This window comes from Enhydra lutris, unplaced genomic scaffold, assembly GCF_002288905.1.
Source record: "Enhydra lutris kenyoni isolate GAN:26980312 unplaced genomic scaffold, ASM228890v2 scaffoldscaffold68, whole genome shotgun sequence".
Taxonomy (NCBI): domain Eukaryota; kingdom Metazoa; phylum Chordata; class Mammalia; order Carnivora; family Mustelidae; genus Enhydra; species Enhydra lutris.
The window spans coordinates 14,269,309-14,290,710 of NW_019154152.1; the positions used below are offsets into that span (position 1 = coordinate 14,269,309).

General features: G+C 54.8%; 1 protein-coding gene across 2 annotated transcripts in view; it reads left to right on the forward strand.

Moving 5' to 3' along the window:
- Positions 1–21,402, forward strand: part of LOC111159441 (diacylglycerol O-acyltransferase 2) — a 31,468-nt gene that overhangs the window by 2,173 nt on the left and 7,893 nt on the right. Inside the window, exons 1-4 of one of the 2 annotated variants that reach the window (XM_022521924.1) lie at positions 257–500; positions 12,869–12,997; positions 18,151–18,258; positions 18,684–18,754. In XM_022521924.1, the coding sequence (XP_022377632.1) occupies positions 497–500; positions 12,869–12,997; positions 18,151–18,258; positions 18,684–18,754 (312 nt within the window). In that variant the 5' untranslated portion in view covers positions 257–496. Of the gene's footprint in view, positions 1–256; positions 501–12,868; positions 12,998–18,150; positions 18,259–18,683; positions 18,755–21,402 lie in introns of those variants that run through there. The other variant, XM_022521923.1, reaches the window with a different exon arrangement.

Sequence of the window (21,402 nt, forward strand, 5' to 3'; positions counted from 1 at the left end):
TTCGTGACAATTTTTAGTTTTTTTTTTTCAATGTATTTTATTATCTTCTAGGGGGATTTTCCTCTTTTTTTTTTAATACTTCTTAACCCCCCCCTGTTTTTTTTTTTTTTTTTTTTTTTTTTTTTCAAACTGGCTGCAAGGAATTCCATCATGGGCTGGTATGAAATCCAAACCAGTCACGTGTTAGCTCTCCGGATCTACTTTGGTGAAAGACTGGGTGGGGTAGGGGAGGGTGCTGAAGCAGATTTTAGGTTATCTAGGCATCTCCATTAGACTGGCTTCTTACATCCTTGGTCTTTGAAGACACTCCTCAGTGGCCTGGTTTGCCTCTCTGGATAAGTGTCCACTGTTGTGAGGTGGTGAGCCCCTTGTCAGTGGCAATATTCAAGGAGAGACCATGGATTCTGTGAAAGGAAGTCCTGTGTTGGGTGAGAGATTGAAATAGATACCTTGGTGACTGGTTTCTTATCTAAAAGAAAAAGGCAGCTGTAGGAACATGGGTAAGTGGGTGTCTGTTGGGGGAGATGGGAGTCTGTGTTGGTAACTTCTGATATTTGAAGGACTATCCTGTCCCCAGGGAGGAGGCTGCTGAGTTAGTCATGTTTGCCTCCCTATCTTTGCCTCTGGACCAGGGGCTCTTCAGGTCAGAGCCCTCTGAAGCCTGCCTAGATCCTCAGGGTTTAGCATGAGATCCAGTACAAAATGGTGGCAACTCCAGTAAAATTCTGAGCTGATTTGTTTGTTCTGTTCTTGTTTGTCCCAAGGCCAGGAACAGGGGTGGGATTACAGGGGATAGGTTTTGATGTAATGGAGAAATCCTGGTGTGGGTAGGGATGGAGCTCCCTGTTAATGGGGGTATGCAAGCAGGGGCTTGATAGGGAGTGAAACTAAGAAGCTAGATTGTTGGGAAACTCTGGAACTGGGGGTTGACAGTCACCTAACCCAGTCCTAAATCATAGGATGCAAATGTTGCTCTCCTGTTCCCTTCTCCCCCATTTCTTTGCAGCTGTCTCCCTTTCCCTGAACTCCTTCCCCAACTGCACAGAGGCTCCTTTGAGGTTTTCTGTGCTTCCAAGGGCTCTTCTGTGCTGGGAAAGGAGGGTCAAGAGTAATATTTGATTGACAGGCTGGGTGACTCAATAGCCAGTGTGGAAATCCTGCCCCACCCCCAGCCTCCCACTTCAAATTCAGCAGCAAGTGCTTGAGTCATAAAATCATAGCTATCTGTTAGTGCTGGATCTGGCCCAGCCCTGTTGTTACCTATGGGATACTGAGGGCCCCAGAGAGAAGGGACTGGTTCAGAGTTATCAAAGCGAGGGTCAGAACACAGATCTACCTCCTAGTCTGTGACTTGCCTCCTTACCCAAGAGAGGAGGTGTAGGGCTGAGCATGGGGCTCTGGCTGTTGCAGAAGCTCAGCAATTTACTCTGAATGAGTAAAGGTTGCTCCCAGCCTCCAGGTTGGACTGGTAGATCACTGCTTCCCAAGCTTTTCTGCAGAAGCTACCCCAGCTGCCCTGATAGGTAGAGACACCACGGACCCCCAGAGCTCTGATGCCAGGTGATGAACAGTCAGTTGTCCCTTATCATATGTCAGACCTTCCATACTCTTCCATGAGGCCGTGAAGCCCTATGTGAGCAGCCCCCACCACCTCACAACCTCACCTCCTACCCTGCTGTGCTCCAGAACTGCCACTGGTCTTCCTGTTCCTCCAGCATGCCCACCAGTTCTGCCCTGCTTGGGGCCCTTTCACATGCTACCTCTCCGTCCAGATCTTCGCGGGGCTGCTCTGGATCCTTCAGTCTCCTCTAAGAGAGCTTTTCTGACATGCCATGTGTAGAATTGCCCTCCAATTACCGCATCTTGTTTTATTGTTTATAGCGCTTCTCATTACCTAAATTATCATGGGTCCTTGTTTAGTAAATGTCTCCCGCATAAGATTGTCGGCCCCTTGGAAGCTGGGACCTTGTCTTTCTCAGGGCTGTGTCCCTGGTGTCTAGTATAACGTATGGCATTTAGTAGGTGCTCAGTAAATATTTGTTGAATGAGTGAATCATTAATGGAGCCTCAGCCCTCCTGAGAGCTGCCCTGTTCCTCTTGGGAGGAAGTCCTACTTGTAGCTTCAGGATGGTTCCTTGGTCTTTCCTCAGGCCTCCTCTGTGCCTGCTTGTGCTGGGTGTGGGGGCCGCAGCTATTCCCTGCTGTGGAGATACCCTCAATCTCCTGAGGAGCTGGTTCCGGGTCAGAGTGCCAAGTAGAGGGAGCTGGGCTCTCCATGGTCCCCCTCATCACTTCCAGAGCTTTTGAAGCCAGAGAGCCAGGGTGCCAGCCCTGCCTTTCCTCTGGGACATGGCTGGGTAGCTCACTTACCCTCTGGGGATCTCACTGCCCTGTACGGAAAACCGGGTCAGAAATCTCAAACTCTCAAGAACGTGAGGGTTTGAGCGAACGCAAATGGAAAGTGCTTCGTAAATGAACTTGTGACACTCGAGTTCATCCGTGTCACTTGTCCTGTATGATGCACGCAGCACGCTCCCCACACTGCAGAGAGTGGCAGCCTCTGCTCTGAGGGATCCAGGAAGACTTTGCCACAATGGGGACTTGGGGTGTGGGCCTTTGGGTTTGCTGCTGGAGCCCCTTCTGTGTGTCAGGCTCTGTACTGTCCCTGGGTCGATCTGCCCTGGTCCTTGCCTTTGAGGGGGATGTACACATGGTGACTGTGCATGGGGAAGCACACAGCGTCAGGGAAGGGCGCATAGGGGGCTGCAGAGGCCCAAAGGTGAGGGTAAGACGGCTCAGTCATCTCTGCTGGGGTCAGGAAAGACTTTCTGGAAGAGGCGACATTCCATCTGGATATTGAAAGATGAATAAGTGTTAGCAAGGCAGGCAAGAACATTCAGGTACGGGGAATAGCATCAACAGAGGCATGACATTTGGGTGGAACGGGCAGTTTGACTACAGGGCCCCTGAGCGATGAACGTGGGCTGAGGCCCTGATGTGCCGCGAGGCAGAGACAAGGGAGACAGAGAATGCCGTATCTAGGCCCTGGGCGGCTCAACTATAACTACCTGGGGGAAAGATTTGAGGGCTCCTGAGAAAGGTGCTGTCAGAGCTTCTTGGGGTCTCCCGGGGATGGAGCTTCTACTGGCAGAGCTGAGGGCTTGGGGCTAGGAGTCAGGTCTGGGGTCTGTCCAGCCCCAATGCCACCCCTGAACTGCTCTGTAACCTCAGGAAACCACTGTCCCTTCCTGACTCTCAGTGTCCTCATCTGTAAAATGGGCAAAAGCATGAGAGGAGTAGCTGCCCAGGCTGTGGTGCAGACCCAAGGAAGCCGAACCCACAAAGCCTTTGGGCAAATCAACAGATGTAGGAAGCACGAATTCCTTTTACTATTAGAGCAGATTTAAGGGTCCTGAGTAAAGGGCCAGGAGCCTAACTCTGCATCTGCTTCCCATGTAACTTTGGCCAGACCCTGCCCTCTTGGGATGTCAGCCTCCTCATCTGTACAGTGAGGAGAGCTGGAAGAGCCAGTCCTCTCGGGTTCATTCCAGCTCTGCTGTGGAAATGGGATTGCAGTCCTGCCCCCTGACAGCTGTGGGAACCCAGGGCCCAACCTCTTCCTCATTCCCGTTCTCGGTTTGTCTATGAAAATGGGCTCATGTCCTGTTTGGGGCCCCCAAAGACCGTAGCTCTCCACACTTGCTCATGGATTATGAGAGCGGCCTATTTGGAGACTCCTTAGTGATACCCCCACAAGCTGGTGGTGTCGCCATGGCAACTCCTCCTACTTCTGTAGCTATTTTTTTAACATGCCAGAATGTGGGGGGTGGGGAAAGCGGGCCATTGGGGTCCTTGGCCATCACCTCCAGGGTTCAGGAGTCAGACCTACAGAGGGAAGGGTGAGGCCCAGGGTCCCAGCCTATCTATGGATACTGAGGACGCCTAGCTCGTTGCCAAGATCCAGCATGGGAGGCCCTGAGGACCAGCAAGCAGGGATCCGCTGAGCCCCCCAGAGTCCTGATGGCCATGCCAGGAGCTTCACAGCCAGCACGCCCACCACTCCTGTATGTCGGCTTCCCCTTTGGGCCAGATGTCCTAAATGGCCCTACTTTAAGGACACGTACCCCTCAAGGGGGAGACTATTAGTTTTCCCAGGAAAGAATTCACGAGGGTGCTGGTACCAGGTGCCAGGTGAATGGCCGTCTTGTTGCCAAGGGGTCCAGAGGCACCAACTGAAGCTGAGGAAGGGAATGTGAGGGGTGGGCAGCAGTGTTCTTGGCCCCTGGGTTGGACCCCAGGACTCCTTGGCCTGACATTCCCAGTCCTTCGTGGCTCCCTATCCACTTTCCCAACTAGACTCATCCGCTTACACAGTGGTTATGCTCCAACCTGGCTGAACTCCTTGCCATTAATTCCTCCAACGTGTGCTCTCTCTTCCTTCGAGGCATTTGCAAATGCCATTTGCAGGACTCCAGCACCTGGGTTCGTGCCCTTCCTCCTCCCTCCCGCCAGCCTGGCCACACTTTACTCATCATTTGCACCTCACCTGTCCCATTACTTCCTCCAGGAAGGAATCTGTGAGAATATCCTCCAGATCCGATTGGGGGCCTCTCCAGATTCCCCCGCCCTGACTTACCCTCTGGGCCTAATTGTTCACAGCCTTGTCTCCCCAGCCATAGCTGCCCAGAGGCAGAGCTCAGCCTCCAACAGGTGCCCAAGAAGCAGAGGAGAAGCAGGGTCCGGGAGCTCTCACCCTCGGGCTGCCGCACCTGCACCTGACGTGGAAAGGGTACTTAGAGAGCACTTGTTGAATGAATGATAATGTGTGGGCTCCATCCTTCTCTCCCTCACTCTGGAGCCTTCCACCGTTGCCCTTGCCTTTAAACCCAGCCTGTCCAGATGGAGGAGACCCGTCCCTCCTGATGTCCCAAAGAGCTCCATTTGACCCTCTGCTGTGGCCCAGGTCAGTCAGCTGTGGACGGGTTCTCTCTCTTTGGGGTCTGGACCCTGTCTATTCAGTGCAGTCCCCACCAGCACCCAGTCATTCAGAAAACACTTGACCGAGCACCTGCTCTGTGCCTGATCCCCTGCTGGGCACAGGGACCCAGATGAACAAGATGTGGTCCCTGCAAACAAGTGTGCACTCTTTCCTCTGATGAGAAGGTTGGCTTCCCCAAGTAAGAGCCAGCCAGGGAGGTTGAGGAAAGACTCTGGGGCGTCAGCGCCCAGTGCTTGGCAGGTGTCCACCAAGTATGAGCCAAATGACTGAGCAGATTGGACCTGAAGGTGACAGGACTCTAGCTGGGAATGGACTGCAGGGGGGCCAAGAGTGTGGAGAGCCTGCCTGGAAGCAAGGAGTATCTGTTTAAGCAGGTGGTGAGGTGCTTTGTGTGCAAGGTTTCTGGGAGCCCAGACAGGGACTGGGACTCAAATCCAGAAGCACGTCCCTCCAGAGCCTAGACTGGCCTTCCCATCACCAAGTGTGTGATTCCTGCTGGATGGTGCTCGTGGGGGGCCATAGAGGAGAGCTGGCATCTGTCCTTGAAGTAGTAGCACCTGTTAGGCACTTGGCTTTGCTTCTTGGGCCCAAACCTGGAGCCACAAGGGTCTGCCAGGGTCAGTATGTCCATCCCTCTGCCTCGATATGGGCTTGTACCCAGCCCTTTGGAGTAGTTTGAGGTGACTTCCTCACTGTCCACTTGGAAGCTGATGTCTGAGGGTAGAGCTTAGATCCAGGTGGGCCCAGGTGGGACACCTTTGAGGCTGAGGACATGAGCAAGCTGCCTTCCTTCCTCTAGAAGCCCCGGGGGTCTCTTCACATCTCTGTGATATGCATTGTTTAGATTCGTCACAGCAATCCTGGATCATAACTAAGGAGGACACTGAGTCTCTGGCCGGGAAGTGGCTCTCAGGGTCTCACAGCTGGCCAGAGTCAGAGCCGGGGTTTGAATCCCAGGCATGCTGATGCCAACGCCTCTGCTTCGCGGTGGGGCCAGGCTTGGCACACCCATTAAGCAGGAGCGGAGACCAAGGCTCACTTGATAATCACCTAGCATTCACGCAGCTCTTGACTTTTTATGAAGCTCTTGCCCACACACCATCTCATTTAAGTCTCACAAGAATCTGTCAGGGTGGGTTGTCGGCTCCACTGCACAGATGTGGAAACTGAGGCTCACACGGGAAGTGGCTCACCAAGGCTACACTGCCTGCTGGTTAGGGGCCAGGGTTTCCTGATGCCTAGCCTCCTGTCTTCTCTGTACCTTCCCCAGGCTGGCACGCCTGCTCCCCCCAGTGCCGGGAGTGAAGGTGGATGGAGGAAGCAGGGGGCCGTCCCACAGCCTGACCTGTGGCCATTCATGTGTGCTCCTGCCTCCTCAGGGATGTTGGCCTCACTCAGTCCCTCCCCTCCACAGGTCAGAGGATCCTCCTGCCCTCTCTGTAGCTCATCACCCCAAATTATTTTTCTCCCGAGCTCTCATCTGGTGTTACGTTGCACATTTACGTGAAGGTGCTTTCTCTCTCCCTGAGCAGGATTCAAGCTCCCGAGCAGGTGAGACTTAATCTATTGTGTTCACTGCTCTTCCCCCCACCCCTACCCCCCCATGCCCAGTACCGTGCCTGGCACCTCTTAAGTGCCCCAGGCTTCAGGCCTGGCCTCTGTCCCGCCTACCTTCTCCAGGAAGCCACTTTTGGCTCCTCAGGTCCTTTCCATCTTCCCTATTTTCAGCTTCCGTTTTGGTAACTGTGAACCCCCGCCCCCCGCCCCATTCCTGGGTCCTTAAACCAGCCCTTTCTAACTACCCCTGAGCCTTTATTCCCAACGCTGTCCCTGGTCACAGCACCTGCTTTCCTTCCCTTTGCCTCCCAGATCTTGTCTTCAAGGCCCAGCCGAAGCCTCGCCACCCCCTCAAGGCCTCCCCTGCCAGCACCCTGCTCTGCCCCCTCTTCTCACCTCAGGGCCACGGACGTCCTGACAAACTTTGTGTCTGCTCACTTCTCCTACCCCCTGGCCACCATGGTCTGTGGTGAAGCAATGGCTAGGAAATGCCAAATGCACTTCACACGCCTGTTTCTTTTTTCATTTCATCCTTGCGCGGAGACCCTGTTGGGAGGAGATTATTCTCATTTTACAGATAAAGACTCTGGGCCTGAGGGAGGCTGGGTGACTTCCTCAGGTTACAGAGCCCTGTGGGGTCAGAGCGGCCAAGGGGCCTTCCTCAGATTAAGGGGATTGTTGCTCAGACCCTGCCCGCTTCAGGTGTGTGGAAGAGGAAGCCCAGGAAACCCTGGTTTCGTCAGCCTGGGAGTGGCTTCCGTGGTCACTGCTATCAGATGTTGGGCAAGAAGGTGTTCTCACAGCCATTCCCATGGCCACCCCAGCCTCAGCCCTGGAACTGAGGGGTGTTTGGGCCCCACTGCTACAGGCAGCTCTGGCTCAGCCCTGTGGCAGCAGCGTGACTTGTTGGAGCTCACGGGTGGGGGACTCGTGTCCCTTGCACAGCCAGTCCGTGGGAGGACGTCCCCGGTAGACTGGGGCACGGTTTGGGGCCGAGCAGGTGGCCTTCCCTTAGGCAGGGGTGTGTTCCTGAAGTCTGTATGTGCACTGGCATGCATAGTGGGGACCAGCCCTCAATAGCTTGGCATCATGGGAATGCTGAGGGACGCAGAGCCCGGATTCCAGACTTAAGTCCTAGCTCCCAAGTACCCTGACCTCAAGCAACTGGTTTGACCTCTTTTGGCTTCACTTCACCTCAGTTTCCATTTCTGTGAAATGGAGTTGCCCATCCCTGCCTTGTCTGCCTTCTTGGGGAAGGCTGTGGGACACTGAGCCCCCAGATAGATGGCAGGGGGCCTTCCTTTCAGAGAATAAGAGAACTGCTCTGGGCTTCTCTGGCAGCTCCACCCCCTCTACCCTCCACAAATCTAGGAGTACGTGAGCTGTGTAAACCAAGTGGTGAGACAGATGGTGCCTGGGAGTGGCTGCTTGAATGAGCTGTTGGGGACATTTCTTCACAGGGCTAGTGAAATGATGCTACAGCCTGTCTTGTCTCCCTCCATGAAAAAAATAAAGAAAAGTAGGTAGTGGGTTCTGTTCCCATCAGAGTGGGAAGCTCATGCTCAGGGAGGGCGAGAGAGGCTCCCTCCCTCACCCCAACCCCAGTCAGGGGCCTTCCTGTCAGGCCACTCAGTCTGACTCTGACACCTGGCCTCCCACTGCCTCTGTGGCTCAGGGGTCTGTCCATTCATGCGTAGCCCTCTCTGAGCACTTGCTGTCACAGGGCCCTGTATGGGGCCCTGGGTACATAGATGCTTCCGTGTGAGCCCTGGCGCCCAGGAGACACCGACCGAGGAGGGTGGCTGGTAGGACTGGTGCTGAGAGGGCATGGAGGGGCCTCTGGGCTGAGGGAGACCGGGGAGGGTGGCATGGGAACAGACAAGATGCAGCCAGAGACTGAGGCTCCCTGCTGGCCCCACCCAAGACCAGGGGACGGTTGGGCTCAGTGTGACGGTGGTGACAGTGTGGCGTCTGATGGCAGCACTGACATCCACATCTGCTTCTGCCATAGCCTGAGCAGAGGAGGCAATGACAGCTGGGTGTCAGGGCTGGCTGTGGCCTGTGGGTACCCAGCTGAACCTCACTTCTCATCAGCCGGGCAACCATATGGGGGTTGTGGCCGGGAGGTGAGCCTCTAGGTCATGTCCTCAGGAGGGCAGACACCAGAGTCCAGCAGTAGAAGAGACTGTAGAGTTCATACCCCCCAACCGCATGGTATAGATGGGGGAACCAAAGTCCAGAGAGGCAAAGTGACACGGCCAAGCTCACACAGGTGTCCGTGGCAGAACTGGGACTGAAACCTCAAAATGTGTTGCTACTTCACCTACTCCATGAAATGCCTGCTCCTGGCCTGGCCTGGCTCATGAGGGAAAACACCATCCCCTCTTGCTCCCCCCTACTTTGCTGTGGAGAGAAGAGAAAAGGAACTCAGGGGGACCTGTGGCGTGGGAACAGAATCTAAGCCTAGACGTTGGGCCTGAATTGAGTCTGACTCTGGCCAAGTGAATTGACCACCCTCTGGCCGACTGACCTTGACCCTGTCACTTTTTTTATCACCATCAAAATGAAAGTGATGGTGCCAAGCTCCCTGACCTAGTGAGGAACCTGAGCGCCCGTGAAAGTGCTCTGTGGGCCGTGTGGGCAGCACACCTGTCGCACAGGTGTGAAAAGAAGAAGCGGGGGTGGGGGGGACAGTGCTGAGGAACAGCCAGAACAGAGACCCACTCTTCTTCTCACTCAGCAAACCTTCCCTGTGTTTGCTCTGGGCCAGGGCCTGGCAGGATGCTGGAAACCCAGATGTGGATGGGCCTGGCTCGGTCATGGGGGATTGGATGTGTAATCAGCAGCTAGAGCAATGTGAAGGGCTTTGGGACCCAGAGGGGGTCGTCTTTTCTCTCCCTTATTTCTCTGTTCTGTGGGCCTCTCCTGACTTCATTCCAGACAAGTTCTCTCCATGCTTCTGACAGTTCTTGGTTTGCACAGACTTTAGAGTTTACAATCCCAGAGAAAGAATGACGACTTCTCTCCAAAGACCTGCCCTTTCTGGGTTTCGAACAATGAGCTGCCTCATCTCATTTTCAGGGTCTCATCAGGTGGGGACAGCAAGGAGGGGTTTCTGGGCAGAGGAGCTGTGACTCGACACCTCTCAGGTCCACATGGGGCTTTCCCTGGGGCTGGGGCTCAGCCTCCCTCACAGGCCAGCTCCAGGGCTGGGCTCTGAGGTCAGTCAGGTTCGGATGGTTTGGCCTGGAGGCAGCTTAGTGGGCCAGGCCCGAGGAACGTAGAGTCACAGCTTTCCCCGGAATCCCCTCTAGGCAGCCTCTCACTCTGACTCCCACGGAAGCGCCTGTCATGCCTCTGTGGCCTTGGTGTTTCCTGCTTTGTTGTAGAGTGGGCTGTGGGTGGTGGTTGGAGTAAGGCAGGGAGAGAACAGTCTGGACAGCGAAGAAAAGGCCTGACTCTGGCTACTTGCCATGGAGCTGGTGCAAGTCCCTCAGGCCCCTTCTTTCTGTATGGTTAATAGAGTGAGGGTTGCACACCTTCCTGAGCTCTGACTGTATCTGATCCCGAGAGACCACTAATAAGCCTAGCAGATGGATTTGGATTAGGCATTAGCAAGAATGCGTCTTTTCAGTGGTTTCGATCGGAGCTATGCCACCAGTGTGGAATTACTGTGCGGTTCCTCCCCAAGCAGGAGACCTCCATAGGGTGGCACCAGTCAGCTGGCCCTGACCTGGAATAGGGGCTGCACAGCAAGCCCTTTCCTTAAGCGCCTCAAGCTGCTGGCCTCGGGGTTCCTGTCTGCTACAGGAATTGGTCACATCAAGCAATGGGTGATGCCCTTCCCTCCATTGCCTTTTACTCCCTGCCTAGAAGGTGGAGGTCCTCAGCTCCTCCCTGTTCCTCCTTCCCTGCCCCAGACTGGCCCTCCCTGAGACTTTGACTGAGGATCTTTTTAAAATGCAGATTTTGATTTGGTAGATCTAGGCTAGAGCCCCAGATCCTGCATTTCTAAACAGCTCCCAAGTCTGTCTTAGGAGTTGTTTTTTTTTCTTTTTCTTTTTCTTTTTTTTTTCAAGATTTATTTATTTGACAGAGGGAGGGAGGGAACATGCACAACCAGGGGGAGCTGCAGGTGGAGGAAGAGAGAGAAGCAGGCTCCCCACTGAGAAGAGAGCCCAATGTGGGGCTTTTCAGGTCCCACTTTGAATGGGAAAGTGTGGGAGTACATTCTGTCTTCTCTGCAGCCAGGGCATGCGGTCTGCCCCAGCCCCTGAGCAGGGACTTGCCTCCCCTTAGCTGCCATGGCTCCTGCCTCACTTCCTCCAGCACAGCTCGGGAGGCTGAGCCAGCTGGGAAGCCATGACTTGAGCAGGCTGGGCCTGGGATCAGGGGTTCAGACCTGTGCTTGGGCCTCACTTCTCTCCACCACGAACCTCCACAGGCCTTTCCCCACTTCTGGACGGGTTGACTGGGCCCTGAGCATAACACACTTCAGCTCTGCTGTGTCCCATACACAAGAGCCTTTTGTCTTTGGCACCTGCTATGGGGAAAAGGGAGGTACCCTGAGCAGGAAGCAGGAATCCTGGGTTCTAGCCCTGGCTCTGCCTCCCACTGCCTGGGTAAGCCTGGCAAGTCAGTGCCCCTCAGTCACCGGAGGGGCCTGTTGGGCCCTACCAGATGACCCCAGGGGGCCTCAGGCCCCGGCATGGGTTTTGGGAAGGTGTGGAGATGGGAAGGACCTGTGGCAGTAGGATTTTCATCTAGAGACAGGGATCGTTATCCCAAAACCTCTACCATGTCTCTGTTCCCAGCCTCATTTGCTTCTGTGAGTTCCCCTACTACCGCCTCCACCCAGTTAGGCCTGTGGAGTAGTAGATGCTACCGAGAGCCCGTAGGTGCTGTGCCCTGGGGGTATGGCAGGGAGCCCTTGTGGTCTTGCCTGGGCTCAAGGTTCTGCTGGCATCAGGCTCTTCTGTTGGATCATGCCCCATTCCTCCGATCCGCCAGACCAGGTACAGGAGACAGGACTGGTGTGTCTGCCTTAAGGTCCAGTGTTATCTGTATGTCTCCTAAAAGTTAACTTTCAGCCGATGTGGTTTATGTCCCTTTCTAAACTCTGCTGTGACCTTGTTGCTCTCCAGATTTTGAAGAAATGCAAAGGCTGAAGCATAAGTCCCTAACGCCCTCTCCCAGCAGTAGGCCAGGGTGAAAGGTCATGTGACCCTCAAGGACAACCCTGTGACACAGTCCTTGGGCCCTGCTGGGTGACTGGTGTGAAGCCAGCACCCAGCAGGCACTCACTGAAATGTGTAGAGCGAAGGGCATGCAGCTGGGGCTCAGTGGGCAATGGGGGCTGGAAATGGCCCACTTCCTTTTGTCCAGCCCCTGGAGGGAGTGGGCTATGGACTAGGAACCTCGCCCATGCTCTTCCCCAGTGCTGCCTCTCCTGCCATCACCAGGCTTTCAGGTCCCATGGCCTCCCAGCCACTGGAGTCCAGGACATCATCCTGGGGGCACAGCCAAAGAGCCAATTAAGTAGGTACATTTCAGCCTAACTTCTAGGCTTGGTGGCTGCTTGGTAGCGGACATAATTGCAGCTGTCGCTATGCCAAGCTTCCCAAAGCTCACTGGCCACCGGATGCCTTCGGGGAAGCAAAAGCTCCCACCTGATTCCTTTCTGGGCCCCCAGCTCTGGGACCCGAGATGAAGCTGGAAGTGTAAATCCCTCTAAAGGCAGTAATGGTGGTAGCGGGGGTGGTGGGAACTAGAGGGCTGAGTCTGCTGGGAAAGGGGTCCTGGAGATGAGAGGGGGCAGGGACTGGGGCACTCAGAGTACACTTGGAGAAAAAAAAAAACATTGCAAATTGGATATTGAACCTCTGTCCTTGGCCTCCCAGGCACAGGTAGCATAGATTAAATATTTGTACTAGATCCAGATAAAGGATAAGGACAGGAGTTGGATTGGGCTGGAGGGGAGGGAAGAGAATTGGCAATTAGGGAGAGCCTCCCCCCACCCCAGCCCCTTGGGATACTTCATTTGGTCTCCAAAATGACCCCATGAGGGGAACACCATTCCCAACGGGTATACATAGACACTGGGGCACAGGGAAGGATGTGAACAGACCAGAATCACAGAGCTCCTGGGGGGCAGGGCTATAATCAGAACCCGCGTCAGTCTGACGTTGTGGCCCGGTTCCCATCACGTCCAGGAAGTTGTCCAGGAAGGTGTCCGCGGAGGCGGGTCGGTGTTGGGGGCTCTGCGCCTGGAGGGAAGGGTGGCAACAGGCGGGCCTCTCCCCTCTCCTGCAGGCACTGGCTCCAGCATCCTCTCCGCCCTCCAGGACCTCTTCTCCATCACTTGGCTCAACAGATCCAAGGTGGAAAAGCAGCTGCAGGTCATCTCGGTGCTACAATGGGTCCTGTCCTTCCTCGTGCTTGGTAAGCTGGGTCTTAGAGGGTGAGGGCAGACAGGGTTCTCCCCAGCAGAGCTGAGAGCTGGAGCTCTACTCTGCAGGGGTGACGGGGGAGAGCACCCTCCCCCTTATCACCTTTCGGGTGCCCGATCAAGTGCTCTGGCCCTGGGCATGCACGAGGACTTGGCGCTGCAGTGGGAGGTGGCGGTACCCTTCCCATTTTATGGAGAGGAGACCCAACTCTCACCTGAGGTAAGTAACTTGTCCCAAGTCACACAGATTTGAATCCAGGTCTGTAGGCTCCCCAAAGGCCGTGCTTCTCCCACGTGCTACCCTGCCTGCCAACAACCATTTCCCAGCAGGCATGTTGCTTTGCCTTAGTGTGCTGTGGTGCCGGCTTGAGTCCTGACCCTACACAGACAAGCTCTGTGACCTGGAACTCTCTGGAAGTTCATTTCCTCATTTCAGCTGGGGCGAAAACACTGCCTTCTTCACAGCACCTTTGTGGGACTTGAAGATGAGGGATGAGAGCTTGCAGCACAGGACCTGGTCACAGTGGGTGCCCATTATAAGGGAGTCGCTGGGGGGATGTGCCCTCAAACCCCACTCCCAGCTGCCAGTCCCCAGTGGCTCCTGCTGAGCCATTAAAAGCTTCATCCCTTTCTCTCTCTCACCTCCTCCCTTGCCAGGGCTCTGGCTACTTCTGCAGGGCCAGCTTGGTGCTCTCATTCCCTGGCTTGCCCCCCGGACCAGGGTAAGGCCATAACAGATCATCTGGGAGGAGGATAGGGCCCATTCATGGGCCAGCCCTCACTCTCCTAGCCTCACCTCTTCCCCAGGCCCCCCATGTTCTCAGCACCTTGAATGGCCTCCCAGCACGTCCTAGCAAAGCATCACAGAGCACATTCTGGTGCCTGTGGGAGGGTCCTTCCGGGCACAGCACTCTTTAGGACGGTCCGGGCTGATGGGAATGGTCAGGAGCTACCCTTTCAGTGCCAAGCCCCTGGCTGATGGGGATGGTTAGGAGCTACTCTTTCAGTGCTGAGCCCCCGTCCTTCCAGGAAGCATGCGGGCCTCTGAGACCACATTTTCAGGGCGCTTCCATGCTGTCCCTGCCTGCCTTTGCAGGGCAGGGGGACAGGACAGGGGTGCTGTTTGTCAAGCCTGCACAGTGCCCCAGGCACCTGATGCGCCTTCCCTTGATTTCTACGTCACAGGTGAGGAAGTGGAAACTTACCGAGCTTCAGTGACTCCCTGAGACTCTGAGACTCCTTGAGTGGCATAGTTGGGATTTGTGTGGAAGCCCAGAGCACTCGCCAGGGAGCCCACCTTATTGGAGAGCTCAGAATCAGTGGACCTAAAACAACAGTTTTCACTTTTAGGCCCAAGGGTAGGTTTTAGGGAGAGGGCCATGAACCCCCCCAAATTAGGTGAAAAATTATGTGTGAGTATGTGTACCTTTTTCTGGGGTGAGGAGCAGTTACCATCCTCACATTCGTAAAGAGATCTCTGGCCTCAATGAGATAAACACTGGTCTGGCTAACCAAGCAAATTAAACTGGTTCCTTTAGAACTCAGACCTCCACCCTGGCCTACATTTGGCTACTTCTTAGGATCCTAGAATAGAGAGCCTGGAGGAGCTGAGCCTTGCCCAGAATGAGAAGAAAGTAATAGGACCAGGACAAGACCCCATGGACCACAGCCTTCCAGACACCTGTGCGGTCCTCTGCACCCATTCCCTTGGCCCCCGTATGCACCAAGAAGCTGCCACCATCCCTGTCTTAGCTTGGCTGCCAGAGAGCTGAGCCATAGCCAGAACCCCAGCCCGTGCAGTCTGCAACAGGGACTGGCCTCAAGGTATAGGTCAGCAATCGATCAAGTCCGACATGGCCCAGAAACCGGCGCAGCATCTTCCCCACGCCCTTGTGTAGGTGGGAGCCAAGCCTGCTCCAACAGGCAGGGGTGCAGAGCTGCTGCTAATTATTGCCCTGAGTCGCCCCAGCCGCTCCTTCCTGCTCCCACCCAGATCTGCTGGCAGTGGCCCTCCTGGTGTTGCAAAGGCTGCCATGGCCTCACCGGCCTATCTCCAAACAGACAGATGCTACCACTTTTGTGCAGTGGACCCCTCTGGCATCCTGGTAAAGGCTATAAACCTTCCTCAGGGTTTTCAGACGTGTACTAACTACAAAGTACACTGGGCTTTAGAGAAAACCAGTGATACTGAAATGTAGATATATATGTGCATTTAAGAAGTCAAATTAGGCATAAAGTAACACGTGTGCTTCTTTATTATTACATGAAATAAAAAGATCTAGCGGCAGACGAAATCATTGCTCTAATTCTTAATCATTTCAGAGAATAAATGATTTTTTTAAAGATCTCTGCCGCAGCTCTAAATGTGGTATGAAAACACCTTTGCTTTCTCCCAGTGGCCCTGTTGACAGGTCGGCTGCCAACACTGCTGTGGTCTGTTACATGGGTAAACAGAAGCAATACTCTATTTCCCTAAGAGAGGGGTAAAAATTAAGGTGTCATTTTGTTCCCCATCCCAGCGTGTGGGTCTCCAGATGAAATGCTTGGTTGTGTGTTCTGTTCTCTTTCATATCATGTCATGTAAACTTCCCAGTGCCCTGTGAGGACACAGAGGCTCCGGGAGGGGCTGCAGCCCGTGAGGGGCAGGGCTGAGGCTTCCTGGCAGAGCCCGTCATGCTGCCTCTCTGCCATGGGCTGCCGGACTCACAGGCCTTGGTGACCAGAGTTTTGAATCCCCAGTTTCACCTAGGCGTGGGGAGGTGACACTGGTGAAGGTGGCCCTAGGCCTTCCGTGCAGGGAGCCTGCAGGGTCTTTAAATGGTTGTTGACCCTTCCTGGGGCCTGTAGTGGGGGTGCTGGCTGCAGCCCCATGGCCCACGACGGGGAAGCAGGGAGCCCCTTGTTCAGAGGACTGGGATCAGGCTCGGAGAAAGGAGGCCGTTTGGTGGGTTCAGCTCATTTTTTGCTCAATAAACCTTTCCGGGGTCTGGGCACGTGCTGTGAGAGAGGGGCTGTGGGCACACAGGGTCAAGGGGGGAGCAGGTCACCCAGGCTGTGAAAGTCCAGAACTGGAATACAGGCTCTGGACTCACAGTGGCTTCTTTCCTCCTCCTTCTGGGCTGCCTTAGCACACACAAGGTAGGGATTCCCACTTTCCCAGAGAGCCCAGACTTCGAGGCAGTGGGGCCTGCGGCTCAGCCCTGGTTGTTCCCTGTGCACCTTAGGAGAGCTGGGGTTCTGATGGCAGCTAGATTTCCAGGTTCCTCGAACCCTCACCTGAATGTCATGGTGCACCCGGGGAATCCAGCTTGGATATCTGTGGCCTCTAGGGGGCTGGAATGGGCCTTTCCCCAGTCCTGATAAAGGGGGTCAGAGGCAAACTGCTCAACAGTGTGAGTGACTTTGTAAGTGGCCTTAACTTAGACATAGCCATTCACCAAGCTGCCCCAAGTACTTCCCAGTTGGCCTTTAACGGGGTTTGTAGGCTGCAAATACTTCCCTTGAGACCCCCCACTGCCCTGTCTGTGATGTCACACTCCTAAGCTGCTCCTGAAAAGCTGGATGTGCCTGGTCACTCTGTGTTCCTGTCCCTCCCAAGATAGTTGTACTATGTTTAGCTACCTTGGGAGAGGTTAGCTCGGGAGGAGAACAGGACTGTATTATGGACGACAAGGGAGCGCCATTTTCCTGCTTTAAGGCTTAGGGAGAGTCCCTCTGGCCCTCCACCCTCCCTCAGGAAACCAGAGGAGGCTCAGCATAGCAGGAAGATGAGAGAGCATGAGGTCCAGAGCCGGACAACCCCAGAGACCCGTGACCAGCAGGACCCAGCAGACAGCAAGCATTGACTCCCTCCCTGAGCGGTGGGGAAGGTGCTGGGTGGGAGCCACACTCCTACCAATGTGAGCCCCTGCTGCCCCGGCCCTGTGCTGTGTGCCATGAGGCAAAGAAGATGGCCCCCCCTCCCCTAGAGTGGAGAATTCAGGGGTGAGAGATCTGTGTGGGAGGGCAGTGTGATCCTGGAGAATGTTTCTTGGGGAGATCTGCTCTGAGCTGGACCTGGTATGCTGGGTAAAAATGGGAAGGAGAGAGGCCCTGATGAGGAATTTTGGGGGCTAGCCCTGAGGTAAGCCAGCTTTGGCATAGACTTTCCTTCCTTGCTGCCCCAGGTTTTTCAACATTAGGGCCCCAAGACCCAGAAAGGAGTGACCACACAGAAGCTGGGGTCTTCTGACGGCCTTGCTGGGGTTTTTGCGAGGGGGCCTGATGGGCTGTGGGCTTTGGCCTGGGCCTGCCTGCGGCATTCTTATGTTGGAAAAGGGCCAGCCCTCCTCCCAGGGCAGGAGGCTACCTGTTAGGTCCCTCTGGTGGCAGTCTGGGCCTTCTCATTTTTGGTGAACTTCTAAAGCCTGGTGCAGATTATGGATTGACTGGTCCAACCCTAGTCTGCCAAGACACCAGGGTGGCTCAGTCAGTTAAAATGAGTGCCTTCTGCTCAGATCATGATCCTAGGGTCCTAGGATTGAGTCCCACATCCTGCTGCTTGCTCAGCAGGGAGCCTGCTTCTCTCTCTGCCTGCTGCTCCCCCTGCTTATGCTCTCTCTCTCTCTCCCCCTCTCCCCCGCCTCTGACAAATAAAATAAAATCTTTATGAATCCTGGCTCTGCCACTGCTGATTGACCTTGGGCATGTTACCTCTTCCTGGAGCCTCAGTATTCTCATCTCCAAAATGGGATAAAGTCCCCCTACCTCACACTTGAGGGGATGGCTCAGCCCAAGTCCTGAGATGCAGAGACACTCAGCAGGTCCCTCCCCAAGGCCACAGTAACTGGGGCGGGCCCTGGGGTGGGGAGAACGTGCAAGGAGGGGCCAGAAAGAGTAGACCTAAGGACGGCTTTCCCAGTGCTACTGCCCACTCCACACGGAGCGCACGAGCTCCTCAAAGCCGGGAATGCCCATCAGAATCAAGGAGCTGAGGTTCTTGTCCCCGTGAGCCTCATCCTCCCCAGACTGCTGCTGTAGACCTCCCCTGCCCACGGCCGGGGCCGCACCGGAGCCATGTCCCTTGGTGAGCCTCACCCAGCGGGAGACTGAGCAACCCCCCCAGGGAGTATAGGGCCTGACCCAAGGCCCTCGGTTTCCCCACCAGGAGTGGCCTGCAGCGCCATCCTCATGTACACATTCTGCACCGACTGCTGGCTCATCGCCGTGCTCTACTTCACCTGGCTGGTGTTTGACTGGAACACGCCCAAGAAAGGTAGGCGCACGACCGCCTTGCCCTTGGAACCCTCCCTCCCCGCAATGCAGCTGAAGTTCCCCATTGTGGGGGCTGCCCCTTTTTACTCAGCACCTGCTCCATGAGAAGTGGGGAGCTAGGCCAGGCTGTGGTTTCTGGGGGGTGGTGTGGAAAGCTCCTCGGAGGGCACAGTCCTGGTCCTTAGAGGAGCTCAGAGGAGCTCACAGTGCCCTCCCAGGGGCTCACACTCAGTCAAGGGTTTGCCTGCCTGGAGGGGACAAAGGTGGGACAGGACCCAGTGGGAAGCGGTGGAGGGAGAAGATGCTCCGCAGGGTGACAGTCCCCTAATTCAGGGTCCCACACTGACTCCATCTTCTCTGCCTTACCTGAGTGTCCCCTGCCCCTATTCCCGCTCCTTCCCAACACTGTGTTTTGTTCCCTGGAAGGTGGCAGGAGGTCACAGTGGGTCCGAAACTGGGCTGTGTGGCGCTACTTTCGAGACTACTTTCCCATCCAGGTAAAGGCTCGTGGGTGTTAACCTGGGAGGTGGGGGGACAGGCCGGGAATCTGAGTGAGAGCTTTATCTCACCATCTGAGGTTACCCCATGCTGAGTTCAACCCTGCGACCCCTTCCACTGTGACTGTCTGTTCATGTTCTACCCCTCCTTATGCAGGATTTGAGGTGATGTAGGGTACATTCGGTGTCATGCCAGGTAAAAACCAAAATCAAGACCTGAAGGAAAAGCTGCTAGTGGTTTAGCTGTGAGGGTCAACAGAGTTGCAGTAGTTGAGTTTGCTTCCTGGTCGCCGAGGCAAAAAGGGAAACATGATGGTTGTTGGTTTTTCTTTTGGGCAAGGACAAAGCATGCTAGTTTCTCAGGGAAACAAGGCTTGTTCTAGCATTTGGAGCTAAAAGAGGTTTCCGACGCTGAGATCCTTAGTGATATAAGGAACATGTTACAATAGCAGATATTATGCTTACCTGCCTTTCAGTGAATACTAAAGACATAAGTGAAAAGGGCAGCAATTTTACCAAGGGCAATAGCAAAGTAGTTCCAAGTCCATCTGACCTGAACCATGGATACGACTTCAAGCCGTAGGTGTGAGGGGCTTTTTCTTCCTTCTGAAGCTCTGATAGAATATTGCTTCTCTCAGCCAGCTGCGGGTCGCCCACTGGGGCTCCTGACCAGGGAATTAGGGCCCAGGAAATTAGATGTGCCGTGAAAGACAGTGAGACCCTAGTTCTGAAGTGTGCAGGGAATGCTTCTGGAGGACGTGCTCCTAGAACTCCATCTTCAAGATGAGTAGCACTAAAGAGGCATGCAAAAGAGGAACACTGAGGCACCTGAGTTTGAGAAGAAGCCTGTGGTGCGGGGGATGTTGAGGAGGTAGATTGGGGAAGGAGGATTTCCATTTATCCGGAGCCTTCTAGAAACCCACAACTTTCCTCAAGGAGTTCCCGCTAACCCTCTCAGTATCCTGTGAGGCAGGTATTCATTGTATCCCTTTTTCACAGAAGAAAAACTGAAGGTCAGAGAGGAGTAAAGCTGAAGGAGGCTAGTAGTATTTTGAGCTGAAATTCTACTTGCTGCCTTGCCTCAGAATTCTGGATCCTTCCCCCCACAGCATGCTGCCTCCCTATGTAGCATGAGCTGTAGGAAACGAGCTCCGGGACTCTAGCTTCCCTCAGGTTTGGAGGAAGCGCCCAGTATGACCCTGAGTGAAACCCCATCCCTTCCAGCCTGCAGTCTCCCCATCTGAAGCAAGTTTAGACTAAGCTGGTCTCTGGGTTTCCTTCCTGCGGCACCACCATTGGCTGCTCTGGGACCCCCGTGCTGGTCTTCTAAGGACCTGTCTTCTCTGGGACCACCATCCAGGTCCTGACAAGATAAGTGGTGGCTTAGTCGGGACTTTTTCTCATCTTTTTATTGACCCCCTTCCAGAGGTCTACAAGCCAGGCTGGCAAGGCAGAGGCCATGTGGGCAGTGCTGGGGGTTTGTGGCTAACTCTGGCAGGATCCCGAAGGTTTTTCCTGCAGGGGAAAGACCTGTCTGGCCAGCTCACCGAGCACCCCAGCACTGGCACACCCTAGCTGCTGAGGGTGACCCAGCAGAAGGCAGTGGGGTCTGAAGAGCCAAGACGGCATGTGTGAGAGGGAATGTGAGCGCGGGGCAGGGTGGTGTATATTTGCTGCTGTGAGTCAGTGACTGAGACATCCTGGCGTGCTGCCCAGAGGAGGTGGCCGGGTAACCCTACATTCCTCCACTGCTCTCAGTTTTGGGAGGAAGCTCCCTCTGCTCACCACAGCCTGAGCCAGTTTTCCCAGGATCCTTGGGGTCAGGACGCTGCTCTTCCCTCTCCCTGACCCCATCTCTCTGGCTGCAAGGAATTTAAGGCTGCTATTGCTGGGACAGTGCTACATGATCAGACCTGACCCTGTCATTCTGAAAGTGAGGGGACTCAGTCCCAAAGACAGGCACGGTCTGGTCCAGGTTGCATGGCGAGTCCATTCCAGCATTAGTACTGGAATCCTAGCCCCAGGCTCTTTCCCAATGAATTCCTGCTGCCTGTTTTTCTGGGAGAGATTCCATCCCAGATTTCCTCACTGGATTGAGCCCCACTTCCTGGGTCTCCCTCCATCTGCTTTGTGGTTAGAGAGCTGGGTTGGGTTCCTGCTCTGTTGCTCTATTCTCTGACCCGCGGTTGCTGGGCTCTGTGCTAGGCACAGGGACGTGGAAGGGTCAGCCCTGGTCCTCCTCACGTAGGCTCACCATCTAGCTAATTCTGCTAGACTTTGTCACTTTCTGCCCAAAGGACCACAGACATGCTTTCTCAAGCTCATGGAGCCTCATTAGCCTTACTTGCAAAATGGAGCTGTTCATACTGTTAAGGAGTAGTAAATTATGGGTGGAGATGAGGGACTGTGGACTCTCTTCTCTCTGCTGGGACCCTTACTTCAGGGATCAGGCCACAATGATCAGAGCAGCCTACCCCTCTCGAAGATTCCTCGAGTCCAATAGCCCCACTCACCACCCAAAATGGGACGACCCAATGACCGTTGGTTGGAGCTGGGATAAGCAGGTGCCCTTCCTCACTGACGTCCACATTTCTAAAAGAATCAAAACAAAACCCTGTGTCCCTTTTTGCCCCTCTGTTCCAAGAAGT